The sequence below is a fragment of the Diadema antillarum genome, unplaced genomic scaffold, assembly GCF_040938485.1.
Source record: "Diadema antillarum isolate AM-2024a unplaced genomic scaffold, OU_Dant_1.0 scf00000202, whole genome shotgun sequence".
In the NCBI taxonomy this organism is placed as follows: domain Eukaryota; kingdom Metazoa; phylum Echinodermata; class Echinoidea; order Diadematoida; family Diadematidae; genus Diadema; species Diadema antillarum.
This window is the reverse complement of record NW_027271091.1, coordinates 408,267-429,838: the sequence shown is the minus strand read 5'-3', so window position 1 is coordinate 429,838 and position 21,572 is coordinate 408,267. Positions and strand designations below refer to the sequence as shown.

The 21,572-nt window shown below is 37.7% G+C and overlaps 2 protein-coding genes across 2 annotated transcripts in view; one reads left to right on the top strand and one right to left on the bottom strand.

The window, feature by feature from the left end:
* Positions 1–4,138: 4,138 nt before the first annotated feature.
* LOC139723924 (uncharacterized) lies at positions 4,139–8,642 on the top strand. The gene is made up of 4 exons (XM_071635127.1): positions 4,139–4,227; positions 5,252–6,259; positions 6,722–6,762; positions 7,889–8,642. The coding sequence occupies exons 1-4, from the start codon at positions 4,164–4,166 to the stop codon at positions 8,018–8,020; spliced, it is 1,245 nt and encodes a 414-aa protein (XP_071491228.1). The 5' UTR covers positions 4,139–4,163; the 3' UTR covers positions 8,021–8,642.
* Positions 8,643–9,628: 986 nt separating this feature from the next.
* LOC139723898 (uncharacterized) overlaps positions 9,629–21,572 on the bottom strand; it is a 30,378-nt gene continuing 18,434 nt past the window's right edge. Inside the window, exons 11-14 of the mRNA XM_071635102.1 lie at positions 14,111–14,360; positions 13,175–13,269; positions 12,371–12,590; positions 9,629–10,926 (exon numbers count right to left, since the gene is read on the bottom strand). Coding sequence (XP_071491203.1) covers positions 10,817–10,926; positions 12,371–12,590; positions 13,175–13,269; positions 14,111–14,360 — 675 coding nt within the window. The 3' untranslated portion in view covers positions 9,629–10,816. The remainder of the gene's footprint in view (positions 10,927–12,370; positions 12,591–13,174; positions 13,270–14,110; positions 14,361–21,572) is intronic.

Here is a 21,572-nt window from a genome sequence, read left to right as displayed (position 1 = left end):
CCTCCTGTGTGCCACATTATGAGACTACATCTACCTAAGGCATGCTTTGGGGAAAACATTCTGTCTTTCACATGCATGTAACTTTGTAAAGATGTTTGTTACGCTGGACATGCTGTTAGTAAAGTTGTGTAGAAAATGCTGAGATTTGCCATGTTGTAAATTTCATTACAAATTTATAATCATTTTTCGTTCAAATGATCACTTGCTAGTATATTTTCCAGGCATGACTTTTGCGCGTTAAACAGTGACAGAAACTGAGAATGTATTCTCAAATCCAATAGGGATCACAGGTTGTTATTCAATCACCACACAATGCAAGCTACATATGACTGAAATGGAATCGAGAGTGAAGTTTTCATTGTACTGCGGCATTTGGCGATTTATCGATCTTTTTGTGCGGGTTTGTACGTTTCAGCAAAATATTGCGAACTTTACACTCCGTCGATTGAGTCAGGCGAGCGAACGTGGCACATAACCAGTTAATAACCTGTTGGCAACTCTTTATCTCTACTGTGAAATTCTCGCATTTGATTTTCTTCACACAAACGGAGTGCTACATTTGCCTAGACTAGCAGGTACAATATACACATCAGTTATCCATTTTGGAACCACATCGTCATGATACCATACACATTTATTTTTCAATCCTTTGTACTATTAAAGTATGATATTATGATACATGTGACTTATTACACTATTTCAAAAGAAAGATCTGTTTATAAAAATGTGAGAAAGAGAACAAGTTGTGAGTTAACGAACGCGATTTCATGTAAGTTAAAGCACATGGCCTACAATAACCAGATACTCTGTGCCATCTTACACCAGTGAGTACCAGCAGAAATTTGATGAAATATGCCATTGTCCCATATCCTTTCGTTTCATATTATCTATAAACAATGTTGCAGAGCTATTATGTTTAATATTTACCAAATTTGAACCTTTGCGTCATCTGTTAAAGGGTGTGTACAGTTCTGGTCGAGGTGAGGATTTAGCTTTCAACGTTTTGCGAGATATTCAGAAACCACTCTATGAGATGTCAAAGAGCATGCAATTCTAAAGGGTATCAAAAGTTTATTTGATAAAAATCGGTTTTGAAGTGGCCGAGATATCCAAAAACAAGGTGAAACAAAGAGATCCTAATGAAGTTGTGGCCTGTAGTCTTTTATTATTATCACTTTTTTGGATATCTCAGCCATTTGAAAACCAATTTTCATCGAATAAACGTTGAATCCTTCTTAAAATTACATGCTCTTTCATATTTCATGAGATGTTTCTCATTATCTCACTTAGGAATGTAAAAGACACAAATCCCCACCTCAACCAGTACTGTACAGCCCCTTTAAGGCCATCATCATGATCGAGCGCCAATTTAATTTTTTAATATATAATAGCGTTGTAATAGTTATCGTAAATGATATCACAGCTGTCATTGCAAAGCTATTGCACTACAATTTACGTGCTGCCATATGCGACTAAGCCCATAATGTGACAATTACAAACTAAGAAGTTAAATGCATACTATAAGATTTTATAGCAATTTAAGCATCTTACTGATTTGCATAATATATACTCGTGAATGAGACATCTAACCCACTTCGTTAAGTTTCACATTTTGAAATTTACCAAAGTGCGCGTTAAAAGTAATTGGCTTTTATTACTGCAGCTGTATTTTTCTTTGCCATTAATTAATCACCAATCTCACATAAAATCTAGTAGGCAGACATTGGGTTTGATTTCCATTTCTTTCGCAATGTGAAGCAATGATTGATTGGTACAAATCATTGCCTTTACCTGTGGAAATGTAGTGTAATGTAGTGAAATTAACCAGCTTTGTTTATAGGCCTATCCGGTTTTTATACACTATCTCATGTCGGCCATTACGTGTGTTTGTGAGGGGGGGGGGGGGGGGGGGGGGGACTTCCATTAAAAAGAGAAGAAAATGGGCTGTGAGTTAGGTGCATTGCTGTATCAGTGTATACTGAAAACCCGTCCCCAGTTGCGGCGGGAATAGAAATTAACAAACCGAACAGGTCTAGGCCTGTAGTCAACACGGATCAAATAGATTGTGAAATGAGAGCTTTTAGTACGAAGGAACGATTTGCCACGTCATTAAACACTACTGTGTCACGTCATCAAAATGCTAATCAATGTTTCTACTCTAATATACAGGTTTTACATTAATAATGCCTGCGTCGAGTTTCTTGTATTTTCAGTATCAGGCTAATACTACGTTCACATTATCGACTGCTTTTTTCCTTTTGTCTGAACCCCTTCTGGCGTCGGTCAGGATAAAAGGAAACCAGACAGCTAATAGTGCGAGTGCAAATTTGCACGTTTTGTATATTCGGGAGTACATATACTTATGTTCGTTAATGAGTTCCAAATCATCGACGTAATCAGGTATTTCATTTTGAAGGCTCCCCCACCTCTACAAGGGAAACGATCTGATGAAATCTTATACTCTTGTTATTAAAGACGAGGGAAAATCAATTAAACCGTGTTACACCGTACAGCTGCCATTTGAAGTAATGCTATACGCTTTCTACAGATCCTAATCAATCTTTGGCTAGACGCGCAGGTACACTGCATGTGATTACATTCATAAATGAAAATAAACTTATAGCCATTAATCGTCAAATTTTAAGATGGGCATTTCGTTTTCTAACATAATTATGCACTTCTTCCATATAGGTACTGGTGTCAGAATAATGATCAATGAGCTCTGCTTCAAGCTTGATAGCCTTTTGTTCGTGTGTGTGCAACCGTGTCTCGTTTCAGTGAGTGTCGAATATTATATAGGTATTTAAGAATAATCTCAAAAAGTATAATTTGTGTTTAATTTGTCTTTCTATAATTGATTATCATCATTTCATATATTTCCTACATATACTAGCTGGTTCAATTTTTTTTCTTTTATGTACCTGTATGTAATTCCTATTTTGCACATTGTTGCGCCTAGAAAATTTAATTATTAGATTGATTTCGCACCTTATAAGTCCATATATTATTATTATTATTATTATTATTATTATTATTATTATTATTATTATTGTAGTGAAGGCTTCAATCTCTGGAGAGTCTGTTCGACAATAATTTAGGCCTATACATTTCTTCCTGAAACGAAATATTTGTATGTCTGATTTAATTTCAGAGCGAAATTGAGAATGATCCGTGTATGAGAAATGTATGAGAAATGTGGGGGTTTTTTTGTCATTCACTCATTTTTTTCACTCCAAGAGACTGCTAATTTGTTCAACCAGTATGTTTGTAACAAATTCCTATGGTTATATACAAAAAAAAAATCTGCCAATTACACAATCCTACAGAAAATGTACATAAAAAAAAGAAAATCCATTATCATTCTCATTCTTGTCGTGACTCTCACAACTTCACTGTATGAATGAAATATGTGACAACATCTGCATAATTATCAATATGCATAACATATTCACCGACATATTCACAGATATCCATTGTATTATTTATTTCGGTGCGTTAAGAACATCCGATTTCAATGAGTTTTACTGAGGCACAGTTCCATCAACATGTTATTATGTTCATCTCATTGTTGTGCTGAATTATACGCGAACATTTCATTGTTTCCGTAATTTGTTGGAGATGAAATAAAATCACAACTCGGTGTATAATCAACAACTTTAATCTCTTGAAACAATTATGGGTTGATGTGGATATGTGAATTTTGCAGCATTTCTGGCGTCATTCATGACTCTAATTATGAACTTTTGAAATAGTCTAGACTGACGTGTATTCCAGTAGCACACGGCAGAAATATGATATTGTTTGATTGATTTTTTTCTGAAATTAACAGTTGTTCTATGATTGTCTTTTGACTTTGTTTACACGCACTGCACGTGTTGAATCATTGATTTCAACAAAAAATGATGTAATTATTCCACCAAGATTACAAAATGGAAAAACGGGTGCCACGTATTAACAAGTTAGATGCAATATTGATAAGAGTCAAGCCTTATCATTGTTTAATGGTTCTTTACTTTGTACGAGTTATCAATTTTCCATGTCGTGGTTAATAATTATTAGATGGCGTGAGATTTTGAGGAGAAAAGTCTTTACGTATAAAAGTGAAAAGCAGAAAGGAATACCAGCATTTTCAGCAGATCTTGTTGCAAAGGAGCGCTTTCAACATGATGTTGGCAGCAGTTGTTTTCGGTTTGTTCTTTGGAACATGTGCAGCGTCCTGCTCATCATGTAAGTATTCACCGAGTTTCAATATGTGCCTGTTTGAAGCCGACAACGTATTTTTGAGAAACACAGTGTATTATTAATCTTTTCAGCAATATTAGACACTAAAGAAATGAGCAAACATATTCGTTTTACCATTTCCCCTGAAATTTCTCGATGCAATTTCTTCGGTTATTATGGCAGATGAACTATGTAGGTAGAGAAACGATTATTCAGGTAAAACAAACTTACAAAACTTGAGTCAGTTAACCCAAATGACATAACTGAGAATCCTAATTAGTAACCTTTTGTGGGTTTTCGAGCTTGGTAGTCACGTTATATTACAGTTTCTTCGAGTGAAAATGTCATTCATTTTTTGAGCTTATTCCCATTTCTCTTATCACACTGTCACCTATACCGAGAGTAATTAAGTAAAATTTGGGCAAAGTGGTACTGAACTGTTAACGTACTTAATGCATTGCTCTGTTAAATTCATTAACCGTTAACGTTCTTGCATTAATAAAATAGTCTTTAAGCGGTTGCTCAACTTAAAATGAGCATATGAATTACATTTGACTATGATTGGCACTCGATAGTAATTTTGATGTGCAATATAACCCACATATCAGCATCATCAATCAACATTGTTTCCATTATTTTTCATAGTTTCATTTTATGCACCTTCATTTTGATTTACGATTGCGAAGCTAAACTTATCGAGTCTGAAGAGAAGTAACCTATTTTCATCTGAATAAGTGTACACACTTGCGAGTTACTCAAATGTAAACAGTGCTGAATGATTGAAAATAATGTAGGCTCGGTCAGTGTAAACACATTTGAACCGATAATCGATAGTGCAGCTTGCGCTCACTGAACTCCAACCAATTGTGACACTAACATTCCAGACAGCCTCCACTGCACATCGCGAAGACACGCTAAATTAATTGCGCTACCCATAAATACACCATTTCTCATTGGATACATTCGAAGCTCTGTTTTGATGTTTGAATACACACTTATTGAACCCTTAACTGTGTGCACTTTGCTGCAGGTGATTTTCAAGTTGACTGGCAGAGTGAATTCAATCGCCTAGCACCAGAACTTCAGAGTTTCACATATCCCCTGGAAGAGAATGGCAAACTCTTCCCCGGTCTCACAACGCAGGGGCTCATTACCACCGCTGGGAAAGTCTGGGGAGCGAAGAACGTCCTCGTCTCCTTAAACATGATCTGCCGCGATGTAGGCCCAAGCCTGACGCTGTTGCTGGGCCCGGATGCCGTGGGCAACTTGTGTGATCCCGTCATCGAGGCTTTGAAAAACGATGCTCCTGTAGACGGTATCGGTATCTGCAATGCTGCTTTTAGCCTGGTAACAAACGGACATGCCGCACGTATGAAGAGGCAGGCGTATTATGACTATAACCAGTATTACACGGACCCTCTTGCAGGAATCTACGCCTTGAGGCCGCTCGACCCACTTCTCCTCCTCGATCAAGTAGCACGTGACATGTTTGGTCTCACCAGTTACGACCAGGCCTCCGTGTGCAATGCGTTCAATCAAATCCTGAACAGCGATGATAGAGTACCCACTATAATCGAGAAATTCGCCGAGGAGTTCCTGGTGCTGGCTTCACCTCGTGGGGCCGAAATCTGTAATAGCTGGAGCGACATTTACAATGCTCTGTTTCAGAGCGATGTAGGATACTATTCCTTCTATCGTGACTACTTCTACTTCTTCTCTGACTTGATCGATCTGATTGCTGACACGACTGGTCTATTCGATGCACATTTTCTCTGTCAAGAGCTCACGGATGCTGTGGCCAAATCTAACGATTATCAGCTTCGTGATCTTGTGAGCGCTCTCGTCGATGGCGCCCTTGACACTGCAACCACTGAGAGCAAGTGTTCGCCATTCTTCAACAACCTCGCCAAACTCTTGATCAAGTACTTCGGCTATGACGGGAACGCAGACCTTATCAGTCCCAATGTCCAGTATATCTTCGACGTTGGGTCCATTGATGATGTCTGCCAGTTGGTAGATGATGCATTTCCACCACGCGGTATGCAACTTTCACCCAACATTCACCTCAAACGTTTTCTATGATCGAATTAACGGAAATTGTTTGTAATCATTCCAAAGTTATTATCAGTGTTCAATTGTATCTTAGTCATTGCCATCTAGAGTATCCTTATCTCGCACACTATACAGTGACAGGCAATATCATAATCCTACACAATGAATAAAATGTTTTGTAGGTAGAACAATGCCATTAATTGTCATATTGAATAATGATACACCATTTTCGAAATTGTGTTGCCGTTTTCCGACTCAATTGAATTGAATTGAATTCAATTCAATTCAATTTAATTCAAATAATTCTCATGCCTTCCTTATTATGGCGTTATAATGATAAACGTTCATTTCTCTCACGCTATGATTCACGCTCTGATTTACGTTCATTATTTTTTTCATCAACAACAAATGAAAATAATTCCACTGAACCGTCGTTGCACCGCATTAGGTACCACTCAGAACTTCAATGATCTTGCCGAAAATTCAAAGGTAAGCGTATGAGATCAATGAAACCAGTACGTTGTACATAATTACAGCCTATACAGAACCATGAAAGTTGTCATATGTGCTAACAACTGCAGTCAGTCAGACCCAGGTCATTATGGAAACAAGAATAATCATGTAGTATAGTTATCAGAGCGGATCGTACAGAACTGACTGCTTAACTCCTAGATTGTTATGAATATGGAGTAAACCTGGCTGCATACAAGTGCAGAAGTAATCTTGATAAGCACACTAAAGTTCATAACAAATGTAACATTATACATGCAGGGTGACCATTAATTTGTTCGAAAATTTGGTAATTAGGTAGACTTGAAAGCTTGCTGGGACTCATCTTCTGCTGCTATAGTTTGATTTTTCAATTCTAAAAACATGTAATGATCTCTGCAGTAATTATGAAAGAGCTAGTTCATTTCTTGAAGTTTTTTTGTATTATTAATTTGCTTTGTTTATTAAGTATTCAAAGGAGACAAATGAACCTGTTCGTTTTGCTATTGAATTAAAGCAAATGCGACGGGTTGCGAATACAACTAGACCTATCGGTGTGTAGTGTGCCGGTATCTTCCCGAATAACTCCACTAACCCAATACACAAATGTATGCGAAGCATCCCATACGTCACGAACTTAAGGGACGTTGTCACTTTAAAAAAAAAAGTACTGCCAATGAATGTCTACCACTGGGAGCAGTGATTCAAAAAATGTTCGAGATACCACATTTGATGCATATGTGAAGGTCAGTTGTATCACAAAACATCACAGCACAATAAAATTTCGCAATAAAGCCTTCAAGAAAAGGAGATATCGCAATTTTCTCAATAAACCATAACTGTAGACGGTTTAATCTAGAAACATCTCTATGATAACTATTGTTCACATTTTGTAAATGTAACAATATTAAACATGGACTATACTGATTCAAATTCGATACCTTGGCTGTTTCTATCCTTAACTCACATTTTAGAACTATTTTGAAGCACTAAAGCTTTTTTTTTTTATATTTTATCTGCAATGGTGCATAATGCCTTTGATATATCACTGTGTGATGATAGGTTTTATTTTTGATTCCTTGAAATCAGTTTTATAAATTATTTTCTGAATTTTCATTATACATAGGCCAAACGACGTCGCCGTGCACCACGGGAAGATCAGCCACGGCTTGAGAGAAAGGGCGGCCGCCAGGTCTCCAAGGATTTTTCAGGTCGAAAGAGAAGGCAGACGCCAAGGCAGCAAAAAACTGAGAAGTGATATGTCTACATGGGTCTTTCTCTAACAAGGAACGAATGGCTAAATACAATGACAAGTTGGCACTTTCCTGTGACGTGTCAATCTTAGTTGCAATGCATGACCTTGCTTTATTGCACAGTTCTTTCAACCGTAAATCATAATGATTCATTCGCTTGATTAGCAATATAGTTTTCCATTTTTCGGTACACTTATTATCAAGTGTATAGATCGTCAACGCTAATATTATTTCTTCTTTCTACTCCTTCTGACGACTCACGTCGTGAAATATTTAACCTGACTTCTTTCAATTCTTTTGATGGCATCGTTTTTTAGTTAGTAACAGCACAAAGTGTCGCCATATTAACTGTCTGCGGTCCTGGAAATGCCAATACCTGTCAAGTTGAATTCCTCCTTTCCATAAATTTCCGTCGAATTTACAAATGATGGCAGTTGTGCCTCATGGCAGTGTCATAAGACGAAGTGTTTTCTGATCGTGCTGCTTATATATGAATACAACGATACAAATATATGTATAAATCATTCATATAGATACATGTAATATGTTGCGGAATACTTGCAAATGACATGTACCATTATAATTTGATATTCGGATATTTCGTTTAATTGTGGTGTGTTTCACTTTCACGTCGAGGCAATGGTTTAGCGTCTCTATTCACTGATTACGAATTACACAATGAATGAAGCAGAATAAATGTTCTATTCAACGCACTTGAATCGTATTTGAAAGCTCTTTGAAGTCATTGCAGTCATACATCTAATTTTCCTCTTCACGGATGGGAGGACATATTTCACACAAAACGTGAAGTTGACGATTCCAATAGTGTACAAATAATGAATGCTAATGAGTGCAATGGACAGAATATTTTATGAGGTGAAAGTTAGTAATGATCTATTCCACTCAGCTGCTCCTTGTTGAATGGATCAAACATTTCATCTTTCACCGAATGAAAATGTTCTGTCCATCGCACAAATGAAAAACATTTATTATTTGTTTTATATAACGCCTAAAATAGATACTTGTCATTTGATGTTTTATTAATTTCGAAACAAGAGAGAATTGAGATCGCCAGAGTGCTCACTAAGCGCTTTACGCTAGCGCGCAGTCTCATACATTGCAAACTCAAGCGTTTTACATGCTTAGTGTTCCGGCCGGGCTGTCAGCGAGCGTGCAATGGAGTTAATCGTATGGATCCAAAATTGCACGGTAAATGGAACTACAATTGCACGGATGATGACGTCATAGTGACATGGGTCGAATGATCAATGTCGAACAACCAATCAAATGACAAGGATCTCTTCATGCGTTATATTAATTTGGATAACGTCGCGTGATGTGCCTTGCATGGACACCACATGGCAAAATATACACGGCAGAAATATACTCTTGAGTAATAACCATAAAAGACACACTCAACTTTATAATAATGACAGGAAAGACATCATCCATTGTTAAAAAAAGATGTACACTAGTAATATATGTTATGTACTGAATGTTATTCTAAAGACCAGGAAGTCTGTTAAATTAATCTTTTCGAATCTTTCTATTAAAAGATTTTTCTTTAAAAAAAAAGAAGAAAGTAATGCATTATGAACATATCACTTCTTTATACAAGACCAAGCTCAACAAGACCAAGCTCAACAATATAATCTGATTACTCACGGGACCTGCGGCTGTACAAGCTAATGCTTTTACGCAGGCCCCATCATATTTTTTTTCGCATTATGACCACAGTGTAATTCGCATGCATACAGACCTCATGTTTATACCAAATCAAACTTCTGTACATTCTGATGAAGTCTCATCTGAATTATGTTTTGTATAATTTTCGTATTTATATACTTTATTGTGATATATGTGAGAAATATGAAAATAAATTGAAATGAAATGAAATGAAAAAATATTCCCAAAAGGAATGTGATGCAAACATTACCAGTTTTGTCATGTTGCAATGGATTCACAATGAAGAAAACGAATAAGACAATGACAGCTCTATGAAATTCATAACGTATAGCGACACATCAGGTATTGTCGGTAAATTGACATTTCCAAGAGGAATATTTCAATCATTACATGAGCAATCATGATAATCTTTACGTCTCCGGTCTAAACGTTTTCTGTATTCAAAGTTAACTTGTTTCTGTTGTTTTGTTTTTCTTACAGAGACAAGTCCACGCGTTACTTAAATAATATTTTGAACCTTTAACAGAAGTTGTTTAAATGAGAAATTGTGGATATTAATCCTCCTTGCTGGCTACAATTTCATCACATCAAATTCATTTTAAAGCTTATGGCGCAATGTGTGTTTGCTGACTAATGCTAGTCAGCTTGGGCAAACCATGAGGGGTTGGCATCATTCGCCCGTTATCTTGTGTGGGTATGGGTAGGGGGATCACTTCACCGGGTTATAGCATCCTGCTCTTAGCGATGAACGAATGAAGTGGAATCTTTTACGTGCGCGAGTTGTGGCTAACTCTCACATGGGACCTCCATTCAAATGTCTTGCCCTAGGGAAAGAGTGTTTTGCCTCTTTACCAGAGGGAGCGGAATGCTTAAACACAGGATCAAACCAAACATTGGCAGCTGATTGGTAACAGCGTTTAATAGTAACATGCATACATTTTAATATGACATTTTGAGAAGAAAAGGAATACATACCATCGTGGGGACAAGAATTCACATCGACTTTGTCTTCTTGGCCCAAATATATTAATTCCACTGTGTTTTCTATGTTTTGATTCCTATATAATTATCAGGGTTGTTATTATCATCATGATTATTAATTATATCTATCATAATTATTCAAACTGGAGTTCAAGTCCTGATCCTGCCATCTCCTTCGCATAAAGTTCGTCAAATCGGCGGTTCTGCTCAGCACTAAAATAGTTCTTCCAGTCGCCAATGGCTCCTAGAGAGAGAGAGAGAGTAAAAAAAGGCTAAGGAAAATTCGAATCATTACTTTATGATGATTATAGAATCATGAAGTAAACAAAAGAAAAAAAGAGAGAGATACAGTGTGTGCAGTGTGGTTAGTGACGCATATTCTTGCATCTCCAAGGAAGGAAACATCTGTAATCTAACTTCTTTCTAATTCAACCATTTCACAAACGTCAGATGCTTCCACTACATATGAAATATTTGTATAACGGTAGAAAATAAGGGGCAGCTGATCCCTTTCCTGTAGTATATTTTCCTCCCGCACTTAGCATTAACCTACTTAATGCCCTTAACATCCACAACACTTGCCCGGCCTAACAACTGATTTAATTCAGGCCTATGGAACTTAACGGGAGGGAGCAAGTGGATAAGGCTTCTTTACTAAAGTGAAGGAAAGAAACATCCATTTTTCTAATACATTCCAGAAACGGTCTATTACACTGAACAAGAATATATGGTGTAGATACTGTGTGGAATGTATGCATGTTTTCTTCTCTTGTTTTGCTTCTCTGAGCACACAATCTTGCATTCTTATGTGATGCCCTAATTCATCATCTTTGTTCGGTGGCATTTTTGTTATGAACTTTGAAATTGTTCCTGTTCCTAATATCTCAGTCACTTCAAATCTTGTAACTCTCTACCCAGTATAACCGATCTATGGATGCAAATGCAAATGAAATTGAAAAAATCTGAAAATAATTCGGAGTTCTTTAAGCTCTTTATAGGGGAGTGCATATGAGCTACGTAAGATCTAATGTTGCCATGTCATTAAATACACATAGTAGGCCAATATTATTTACTTTTAAACGGAGGACAAGACCACGATCCTGGTTTGTTTGAAAGTATCAGACAATTAGCGGAACAAACATGGTGTGTGTACACAGATATATTCATATGTTTGTGTGAGCTTGTGTGTGTGTGTGTGTGTGTGTGTGTGTGTCTTAACCATCTGTGACGTTGGCAAAATATAATTAAAACAAAATAAATTGTGGAGCAAAAACATGAAATCCTGCAGTTGGCTGACATATACAGTGTTTCTATGTATTACAAAATACTCTTCCGTGAAGGGAGTATAGACACAGTGCCGTCACCAGTGTTGTCTCTTCTACCCCCCCCCCACCACCATTGGAGGATCCTGCTTTTTGCTAAGCAGGTGGGGGTTGACCCAGTGCAAAACAATGCAAAAAAAAAAATACTAAAACAAAACACACAAAACAATACCAAAGGCCTTTACATTTTTTTTGCCACTCTTCTCTCCCAAAATCGGCTGAAAAGAAAAGAAAAGAAAAGAAAGGAAAAGAAAAGAAAAGAAAAGAAAAGAAAAGAAAAGAAAAAGTCTTCAAAATAAGTTGCTGCCACTTCTCTCCGTAAATCCACTGACAATCCATCCCTCCCTCCCTGTTCAAGTACAATACCTTTCCTCATGAAAGAGCCTTCCGACTTCTTCATTTCCGATTTCTTCATTTCCTCTTTCTTCGTAAGGTTCTTCACACTCGCTATGACCGAGTCTGGATTGGCACTTTTATTCTTCTTCATCGCACTAAAGGTGGAGGCCTCAACGATGCGGTCTATGACGTCATCAGAGAAGGATTTGCCCATGAACTGAGCTATCTGTTTTACTGCTGCACGCAGATCCTGCAACAGGAGCAAGTCGTCAAGGGCGGAGTTAAAGATACTATAATTTCCTTTTTTTTCAGCCAGATATGCACTCACAAAGTTCCCGCACAGGCTTATAGGGATTTAGCCATCATTTTATTTGTTTGTTTTGTTTTATATGCAGTTGCTTTTCTCTGCAATGACCATTAACATTAATTGTTACGTCAGAGTGAATTAAATATCAGCCTACACAAAGATGCGCGAACATTTTCACGCTAAGAGTTTTTATAGCATGCTATATTTTATACCATCTTATAATGAGTAAAATGTGACAATTTTCGAAATTCATTATCACATTCATCGTCTTCAGAAATGGGATAACTGACAGTGAAAAAAAAAAGATAATTACACATAATGCAAAAGAAGAAGGAAAAATTGTTATTGTCTACAGAATTCAAAAGCGGTCTATAAAGTCTGGTCCTATCTGTGCTATCGCCGCAGCCTCTGTTTGAAAAGGTGATGCTATCTTCTTTTACAAGTTGTAATTCTAATGTAGAAAAGGATTTGTAACCACACTCAGTACCTTTAAAACGAGAGTGAAAATTGATTAAGGTTAGACATACCTTCTTCATGTCTTCATACTTGAGAAAGAGAACATTGGGATGATTACGTCTCCTCCACCATGGCAAGACGTTTTCAAACCAAGATCCCTGGGGTGCTGAAACGTATAGACGTTGTTATCATAGTAATAAAGTATAACAGCATAATATATCCCTTCACAAGAAGGTTTCAAAACATTAAAAGAATATGGAAACAACAGAAAAAAACCTCACCCTTTGAGGAGAGGTTTAAATCCTTATTAATTCATTGGTGGAAAATGTTCGCTTTTGAAGTGTATTTGTGAATCCGATCGTATTACCATAAGCCATGTGACAATTGTACGACACAAGAGTATCAGTTTAGGATGGAAACAACGGAAGAAGGTACCTATGGGACACATGAATAGCGCGGTATTGGTTCATGTGACGTGTTGCGGGCATGACCTAACGCGCACCAAAGAAAACCACAAATAATCTTTAAGACATAATAATTGCAACATGTCTAATGTTTCACCCCTCCCCTTGCACATACGCACACACTTTGTATGTAATCATGTATTGCTACATTAACGCATTCAAACACTGCAGGGGCGGATCCAGGAATTCTGTAAAGGGGGGGGGGAGGCGTGACTAATATTTCTGGTGCCACTTCTGGGTTTAATTTCATTTTTTCTTTTTATTTCTTCTGTTTTTAACGAAAAATAAAGGGGGGCGTGCGCCGGTTGCCCTCCCCCCCCCCCCCTCTGGATCCGCCACTGCACTGGATTTCTCGCTTGCTACGAGCTGCTATATAAGCAACACGGTACACATTACAAAGGTCTAACGCAGACGATTCCCGAACGTGTTAACCCGCTGTCTCCGAGGTATTTGATAGTAAACCCCCTGTGGACTATCCATGACATCTCGGAACGTACGTCGTCGTACGTACGTCGTCGTACGTAATAATCAGCAGAATCTAACCTCGCCCTGCGAGAAATTCCTCGAAGAAGACATCCCACGACTCGTAGGAAGGCAGCGGCCCAATGAACTGACAGAAGTTGTAGTAGGACGCAGCGGTGTCTTTGGGATTCCGCACCACGTAGATGACTTTCACTTTGGGGTCGTCCGTTCTGATTTCTGCGGGGAGCCAGTCGGTCAGGCAGTGGCTCTTCAGAATCCGTGGAGACGGTAGCTCTTTGGCTTGATCTGCCACTAAAGGAGCCGCATCAATCTAAGCAATGATAAGGGAAAACATAGTAGTGTGAGAGGGGTTAATGAATATAAGGCTGTGCTTATAAGGATGCATACAAATACAATAAGAATACAAATATACTTCTTTATTAGATATTTGCTGGATACCTCAAAAGTCACAACAAAGAAGGATTTGACCATTGCAAAAAAAAAAAGAACGAGATATGAAACTCGTCACGCTGACGAGTTAGGTGATACGCTTGGGGTCATCAGGTGTCGGTCATCTGTGATCGACAAAGAAAAGAATGTGATATAGGCACCTTGAAGTTATATTGAGCGTGCATGCAAAACCGTTTCTCTAACCACTCGGCCACGGGACATCCCCGGAAATGGTAAGGCAAAAAAGAAATGTATAGATATTACAGGGGGAAAAAGTCAATGCCCACTCAACAATCGTGGCCGCGTGAACATGTATTGCATTGCTAGACGGAAAAGCGGCCTTGTAACGACTGAGGTCGCTATGCCATTTCTGGCAACTTGGGAAAAATACGTCCCGCAGACATAAAACCTATAATCGGCTGGTTTTGATACCTTGCCTTTAATCACAATTTTCAGTGTAATGACGTCATCAAATTACAAAACAATGACATCGTCTTGAAAGACAATTGTTCAAAGTACAACACCTCAGTCGTCGTCATTACATACTATGATCGGTTTGACAAAGTCAACCTGCAAAATTTGCTGCAGTCGAAGCAATGTGGTCTCCAACACACAAAAAAAGAGGGATATGGCGTGTGTGTGTGTCTGTGTGTGTGTATAGGTGCGTTTATATACGAACGTGATTTCTACATGGACGAATATGTAATACAAAATTGAAGAAAAAAAACAGTAAAGTAGCTAAGTATTTTGTTTCGTGATCTTGTGGGGTTCGAACCCGCAACCTCACGTCTCTGAGACGTCGCCTTTAACTACTCGGCCACACGTCTCGACGGGAAAATATGAGGAACGTTATGGACTTGAAAGACAGTTGTTCAATGTATAACACATTCATCGTACGTTGTCAGTTTGCTATTGACATGACAATCTATCACACGAATATGAGGCAGGCATTAGTACCTGTATGAAATTATTATAGGCATGGTTATCAAATTGCCCTAAAATTTCCTTATAGTTGCCTTATTTTTACACACAGTTATGCTATCCCTTTAAACTCGTCACAGTTTAATTAGAATCATTAACATCATACATTAGTACCATATTCAATTCCATAGCTGATAACGTTTGCTAATCAATTAAGATTAATTGTCTAGAATGTGTCATATGGCCAACCTGTATACACACGTATATATACACACACAATGCTAAATGTATGTATCAAACATCTGTAACACAACTTTGAACTAACTGTAGGAAGTATCGCTGCACTTATCATCCATACTTTTTATCACTATCTGAAACTCCACAAAAACCACTAATTGACAAATAATCATCAATACAGAAGACTGAATACCTTTTTTACAATGTATAGCTTGTTACATGTATAAATCAGCACAAAGTAACCACGACTACATTGTGTTACTGAATTGATATGAACAAATTTCATTTTATTACAATATACTATATCAGTTTGAAAGCCCAGCCTGCAAAGTTTTGCAGCAGTCGAAGTAATGCAGTCTCCAACGCAAAACAAAGGTATACTGTGTGAGTGTGTGCGTATAGGTGTGTTTACATGCAAACGTGATTTCTACATGGACGAAGGTGTGGTACTCCATTGAAGAAAAAAAGTAAAAATAAAAATTATATTCTTTCGTGCTCTTGTGAGGATCGAACCCGTACGTGTGCAACCTCACGTTTCTAAGACGACGCCTCTAACCACTCGGCCATACGTCTCGACGAGAAAATTAGAGGAACGTAAACTTATGTACGTGAAAGATGAATCAGGAATCGTTTGGTCCGCATTCCATTCTCATTTTCAGTTTTAAATTGCAAAATTGTCAACCTCATGAGGAGATTTCAAAGAATAAAATGCATGATTACTGCAGCTTATTGTCACATCTACAACATACTTAAGTTTCAAAGGAAATGAAGCAAAATCAGCTGAGATAAAGGTGCTTAAACGTTGTCAAGTCAATGCATGGTTTCTAAAAAAATCACCTCCCATAGACATAACACGTAAACTTGTACGATTTTGCATCTTTACCTTTAAACACAATTTAAAGCATGATGACGTCATCAAATTTCAAAACTATGACATGGACTTGAAAGGCAAATGTTCAAAGTACAACATATCTGAATTTGGGATAATATTTAGCTTAAACAACAGAGATACGAGCAAATGAATCTCAGAAACAGTACCTTAAAAAAATTAATTCCACTTTTTTGATTTCAGATGACGATGTGATGACGTCATAATGTTTTATGGAAATAATGATACTTGAAACGTTATGTCCAATTTATATGCTTTTGTAATATGCAATAAAAACATAGGGTAACCAGACGTTTTAAAGAGCTATGGCGAAATAAACAAAGACATGTTTTTTCACTATATTTGCACATAGACGCGCAGGCGAAATTTGAACTTTGACGCAAGTGCAATGCTTTGTTATTTGTCAGAAACGATCAGAAATCAATGGATATTGTTACTCAAAGTATCAGGAATCCAAATCAGTCAAAAAAAGTGCATTTTCATGTTACTGACGCGCTGTGCACGCGAAAACGCGCGGACGGACGCGCACGCGCAAAATCGTTTGAAACGCTTAAATTTGTCTGAAACTTCGAGATTTCCCATTGGAAAGTTGTTTTGAGCCTTTTAAAAGTTTGACGCGCTCTTACGCGTCCTAGATGACGTCCTAGGTAATTAGGATCAGAGAAAGAAAGATAGAACGTGACCTGAACTTTATGTCCACCGAAAATGATACAGAAATGACCTTTAGTTATGAAGTTATGATCGATCATGTAACATGGTCCGAAAATCACAAAATGGCGCCTAGATGACGTCATAGATATGTTACTGTCATGAAAACCTTATTGTGGCTAGATATTGTCATGAGACATGTTCCCTGAAAATGTCATGTTATTCCGTAATGTCATTCTTGAGATATTGATGACACAAAATTGTCCAGAAAGAAAGAAGAACGAGACATGAAAACTCGTCACATTGAGGACGAGTTAGGTGATACGCTTGTGGTCATCAGATGACAGTCATCTGTGATCGACAAAGAAAAGAATGTGATATAGGCACCTTGAAGTTATATTGAGCGTGCATGCGAAACCGTATCTGTAACCACTCGACCACGGGTCATCCACGGAAATGGTAAGACAAAAAAACAACAACAATGTATAGATATAACGGGGGGAAAGTCAATGCCCACTCAACTAACGTGGCCGTGTGAACATCTATTGCATTGCTAGACGGAAAAGCGGCCTTGTAACGACTGAGGTCGCTATGCCATTTCTGGCAACTTGGGAAAAATACGTCCCGCAGACATAAAACCTATAATCGGCTGGTTTTGATACCTTGCCTTTAATCACAATTTTCAGTGTAATGACGTCATCAAATTACAAAACAATGACATGGTCTTGAAAGAAAATTGTTCAAAGTACAACACCTCAGTCGTCGTCATTACATACTATGATCGGTTTGACAAAGTCAACCTGCAAAATGTTGCTGCAGTCGAAGCAATGTGGTCTCCAACACACAAAAAAGAGGGATATGGCGTGTGTGTGTGTCTGTGTGTGTGTATAGGTGCGTTTATATACGAACGTGATTTCTACATGGACGAATATGTAATACAAAATTGAAGAAAAAAAAACAGTAAAGTAGCTAATTATTTTGTTTCGTGATCTTGTGGGGTTCGAACCCGCAACCTCACGTCTCTGAGACGTCGCCTTTAACCACTCGGCGACACGTCTCGACGGGAAAATATGGGGAACGTTATGGACTTGAAAGACAGTTGTTCAATATATAACACATTCATCGTACGTTGTCAGTTTGCTATTGACATGACGATCTATCATTTGAATATGAGGCAGGCATTAGTACCTGTATGAAATTATTATAGGCATGGTTATCAAATTGCCCTAAAATATCCTTATAATTGCCTTATTTTTACACACAGTTACGCTATCCCTTTAAACTCGTCACAGTTTAATCAGAATCATTAACATCATACATTAGTACCATATTCAGTTCCATAGCTGATCACGTTTGCTAATCAATTAAGAGTAATTGTCTAGCATGTGTCATATGGCCAACCTGTATACACACGTATATACACACACACAATGCTAAATGTATGTATCAAACATCTGTAACACAGCTTTGAACTAACTATAGGAATTATCGCTGCACTTATCATCCATACTTTTTATCACTATCTGAAACTCCACAAAAACCACTAATTGACAAATAATCATCAATACAGAAGACTGAATACCTTTTTTACAATGTATAGCTTGTTACATGTATAAATCAGCACAAAGTAACCACGACTACATTGTGTTACTGAATTAATATGAACAAATTTCATGTTGTGACAGTATACTATATCAGTTTGAAAAGCCCAACCTGCAAAACTATAATTTTGCAGCAGTCGAAGTAATGCAGTCTCCAACGCAAAACAAAGGTATACTGTGTGAGTGTGTGCGTATAGGTGTGTTTACATGCAAACGTGATTTCTACATGGACGAAGGTGTAGTACTCTATTGAAGAAAAAAAGTAAAAAAAATATATTATTTTCTTTCGTGCTCTTGTGAGGATCGAACCCGTACGTGTGCAACCTCACGTTTCTAAGACGACGCCTCTAACCACTCGACCATACGTCTCGACGAGAAAATTAGAGGAACGTAAGCTTATGTACGTGAAAGATGAATCAGGAATCGTTTGGTCCGCATTCCATTCTCATTTTCAGTTTTAAATTGCAAAATTGTCAACCTCATGAGGAGATTTCAAAGAATAAAATGCATGATTACTGCAGCTTATTGTCACAGCTACAACATAAATAAGTTTCAGAGGAAATGAAGCAAAATCAGCTGAGATAAAGGTGCTTAAACGTTGTCAAGTCAATGCATGGTTTCTAAAAAAATCACCTCCCATAGACATAACACGTAAACTTGTCCGATTTTGCGTCTTTACCTTTAAACACAATTTAAAGCATGATGACGTCATCAAATTTCAAAACCATGACATGGACTTGAAAGGCAAATGTTCAAAGTACAACATATCTGAATTTGGGATAATATTGAGCTTAAACAACAGAGATACGAGCAAATGAATGTCAGAAACAGTACCTCAAAAAAATTAATTCCACTTTTTTTATTTCAGATGACGATATGATGACGTCATAATGTAATTATGGAAATAATGATACTTGAAACGTCATGTCCAATTTATATGCTTTTGTAATATGCAATAAAAACATAGGGTCACCTGACGTTTTAAAGAGCTATGGCGAAATAAACAAAGACATGTTTTTTCACTATATTTGCACATAGACGCGCACGCGAAATTTGAACTTTGACGCAAGTGCATTGCTTTGTTATTTGTAGGAATCGATTAGAAATCAATGGATATTGTTGCTCAAAGTATCAGGAATCCAAATCTGTCAAAAAAAGTGTATTTTCATGTTGCTGACGCGCTGTGCGCGCGAAAATGCGCGGACGGACGCGCACGCGCAAAATTGTTTGAAACGCATAAAATTGTCTGAAACTTCGAGATTTCCCATTGGAAAGTTGTTTTGAGCCTTTTAAAATTTTGACGCGCGCTTACGCGCACTTAATGATGTCCTAGGTAATTAGCATCAAAAGAAGTAAGATAGAACGTGACCTGAACTTTATGTCCACAAAAAATGATACAGAAATGACCTTTAGTTATGAAGTTATGATCGATCATGTAACATGGTCCAAAAATCACAAAATGGCGCCTAGACGACGTCATAGATATGTTACTGTCATGAAAACCTTATTGTGGCTAGATATTGTCATGAGACATGTTCCCTGAAAATGTCATGTTATTCCGTAATGTCATTCTTGAGATATTGATGACACAAAATTGTCCAGAAAGAAAGAAGAATAAAAAGAAACGAGATATGAAACTCGTCACGCTGACGAGTTAGGTGATACGCTTGGGGTCATCAGGTGTCGGTCATCTGTGATCGACAAAGAAAAGAATGTGATATAGGCACCTTGAAGTTATATTGAGCTTGCATGCAAAACCGTTTCTCTAACCACTCGGCCACGGGACATCCCCGGAAATGGTAAGGCAAAAAAGAAATGTATAGATATTACAGGGGGGAAAAGTCAATGCCCACTCAACAATCGTGGCCGCGTGAACATGTATTGCATTGCTAGACGGAAATGCGGCCTTGTAACGACTGATGTCGCTATGCCATTTCTGGCAACTTGGGAAAAATACGCGCCGTAGACATAAAGCCTACAATCGACTGGTTTTGATACCTTGCCTTTAATCACAATTTTCATTGTGATGACGTCATCAAAGTACAAAACAATGACATGGTCTTGAAAGACAATTGTTCAAAGTACAACACCTCCGTCGTCGTCATTACATACTATGATCGGTTTGACAAAGTCAGCCTGCAAAATTTTGCAGCAGTCGAAGCAATGTGGTCTCCAACACAAAAAAGATGGATATGGTGTGTGTCTGTGTGTCTGTGTGTGTGTATAGGTGCGTTTATATACGAACGTGATTTCTACATGGACGAATATGTAATACAAAATTGAAGAAAAAAAGTAAAATAGCTAAGTATTTTGTTTCGTGATCTTGTGGGGTTCGAACCCGCAACCTCACGTCTCTGAGACGTCGCCTTTAACCACTCGGCCATACGTCTCGGCGAGAAAATATGAGGAACGTAAACTTATGTATGTGAAAGCTGAATCGGGAATCGTTTTGTCCACATTCCATTCTCATTTTCAGTTTTAAACTGCAAAATTGTCAACCTGATGATGAGATTTCAAAAAAAAAATGCATGATTACTGAAGCTTATTGTCTCAGCTACAACATACTTAAGTTTCAGAGGAAATGAAGCAAAATCAGCTGAGATAAAGGTGCTTAAACGTTGTCAAGTCAATGCATGGTTTAAAAAAAAATCACCTCCCATAGACATAACACGTAAACTTGTCCGATTTTGCATCTCTACCTTTAATCACAATTTAAGGTATGATGACGTCATCAAATTTCAAAACCATGACTTGGACCTGAAAGGCAAATGTTCAAAGTACAACATATCTGAATTTG

What these genes read in the sequence shown, in the direction of transcription:
- LOC139723924 (XM_071635127.1), top strand. Translation starts at nt 4,164, where the DNA reads ATGATGTTGGCAGCAGTTGTTTTCGGTTTGTTCTTTGGAACATGTGCA. An exon ending in TGCAGCGTCCTGCTCATCAT is followed by an intron (nt 4,228 to 5,251) that starts GTAAGTATTCAC and finishes ACTTTGCTGCAG; the next exon opens with GTGATTTTCAAGTTGACTGG. An exon ending in ATCTTGCCGAAAATTCAAAG is followed by an intron (nt 6,763 to 7,888) that starts GTAAGCGTATGA and finishes CATTATACATAG; the next exon opens with GCCAAACGACGTCGCCGTGC.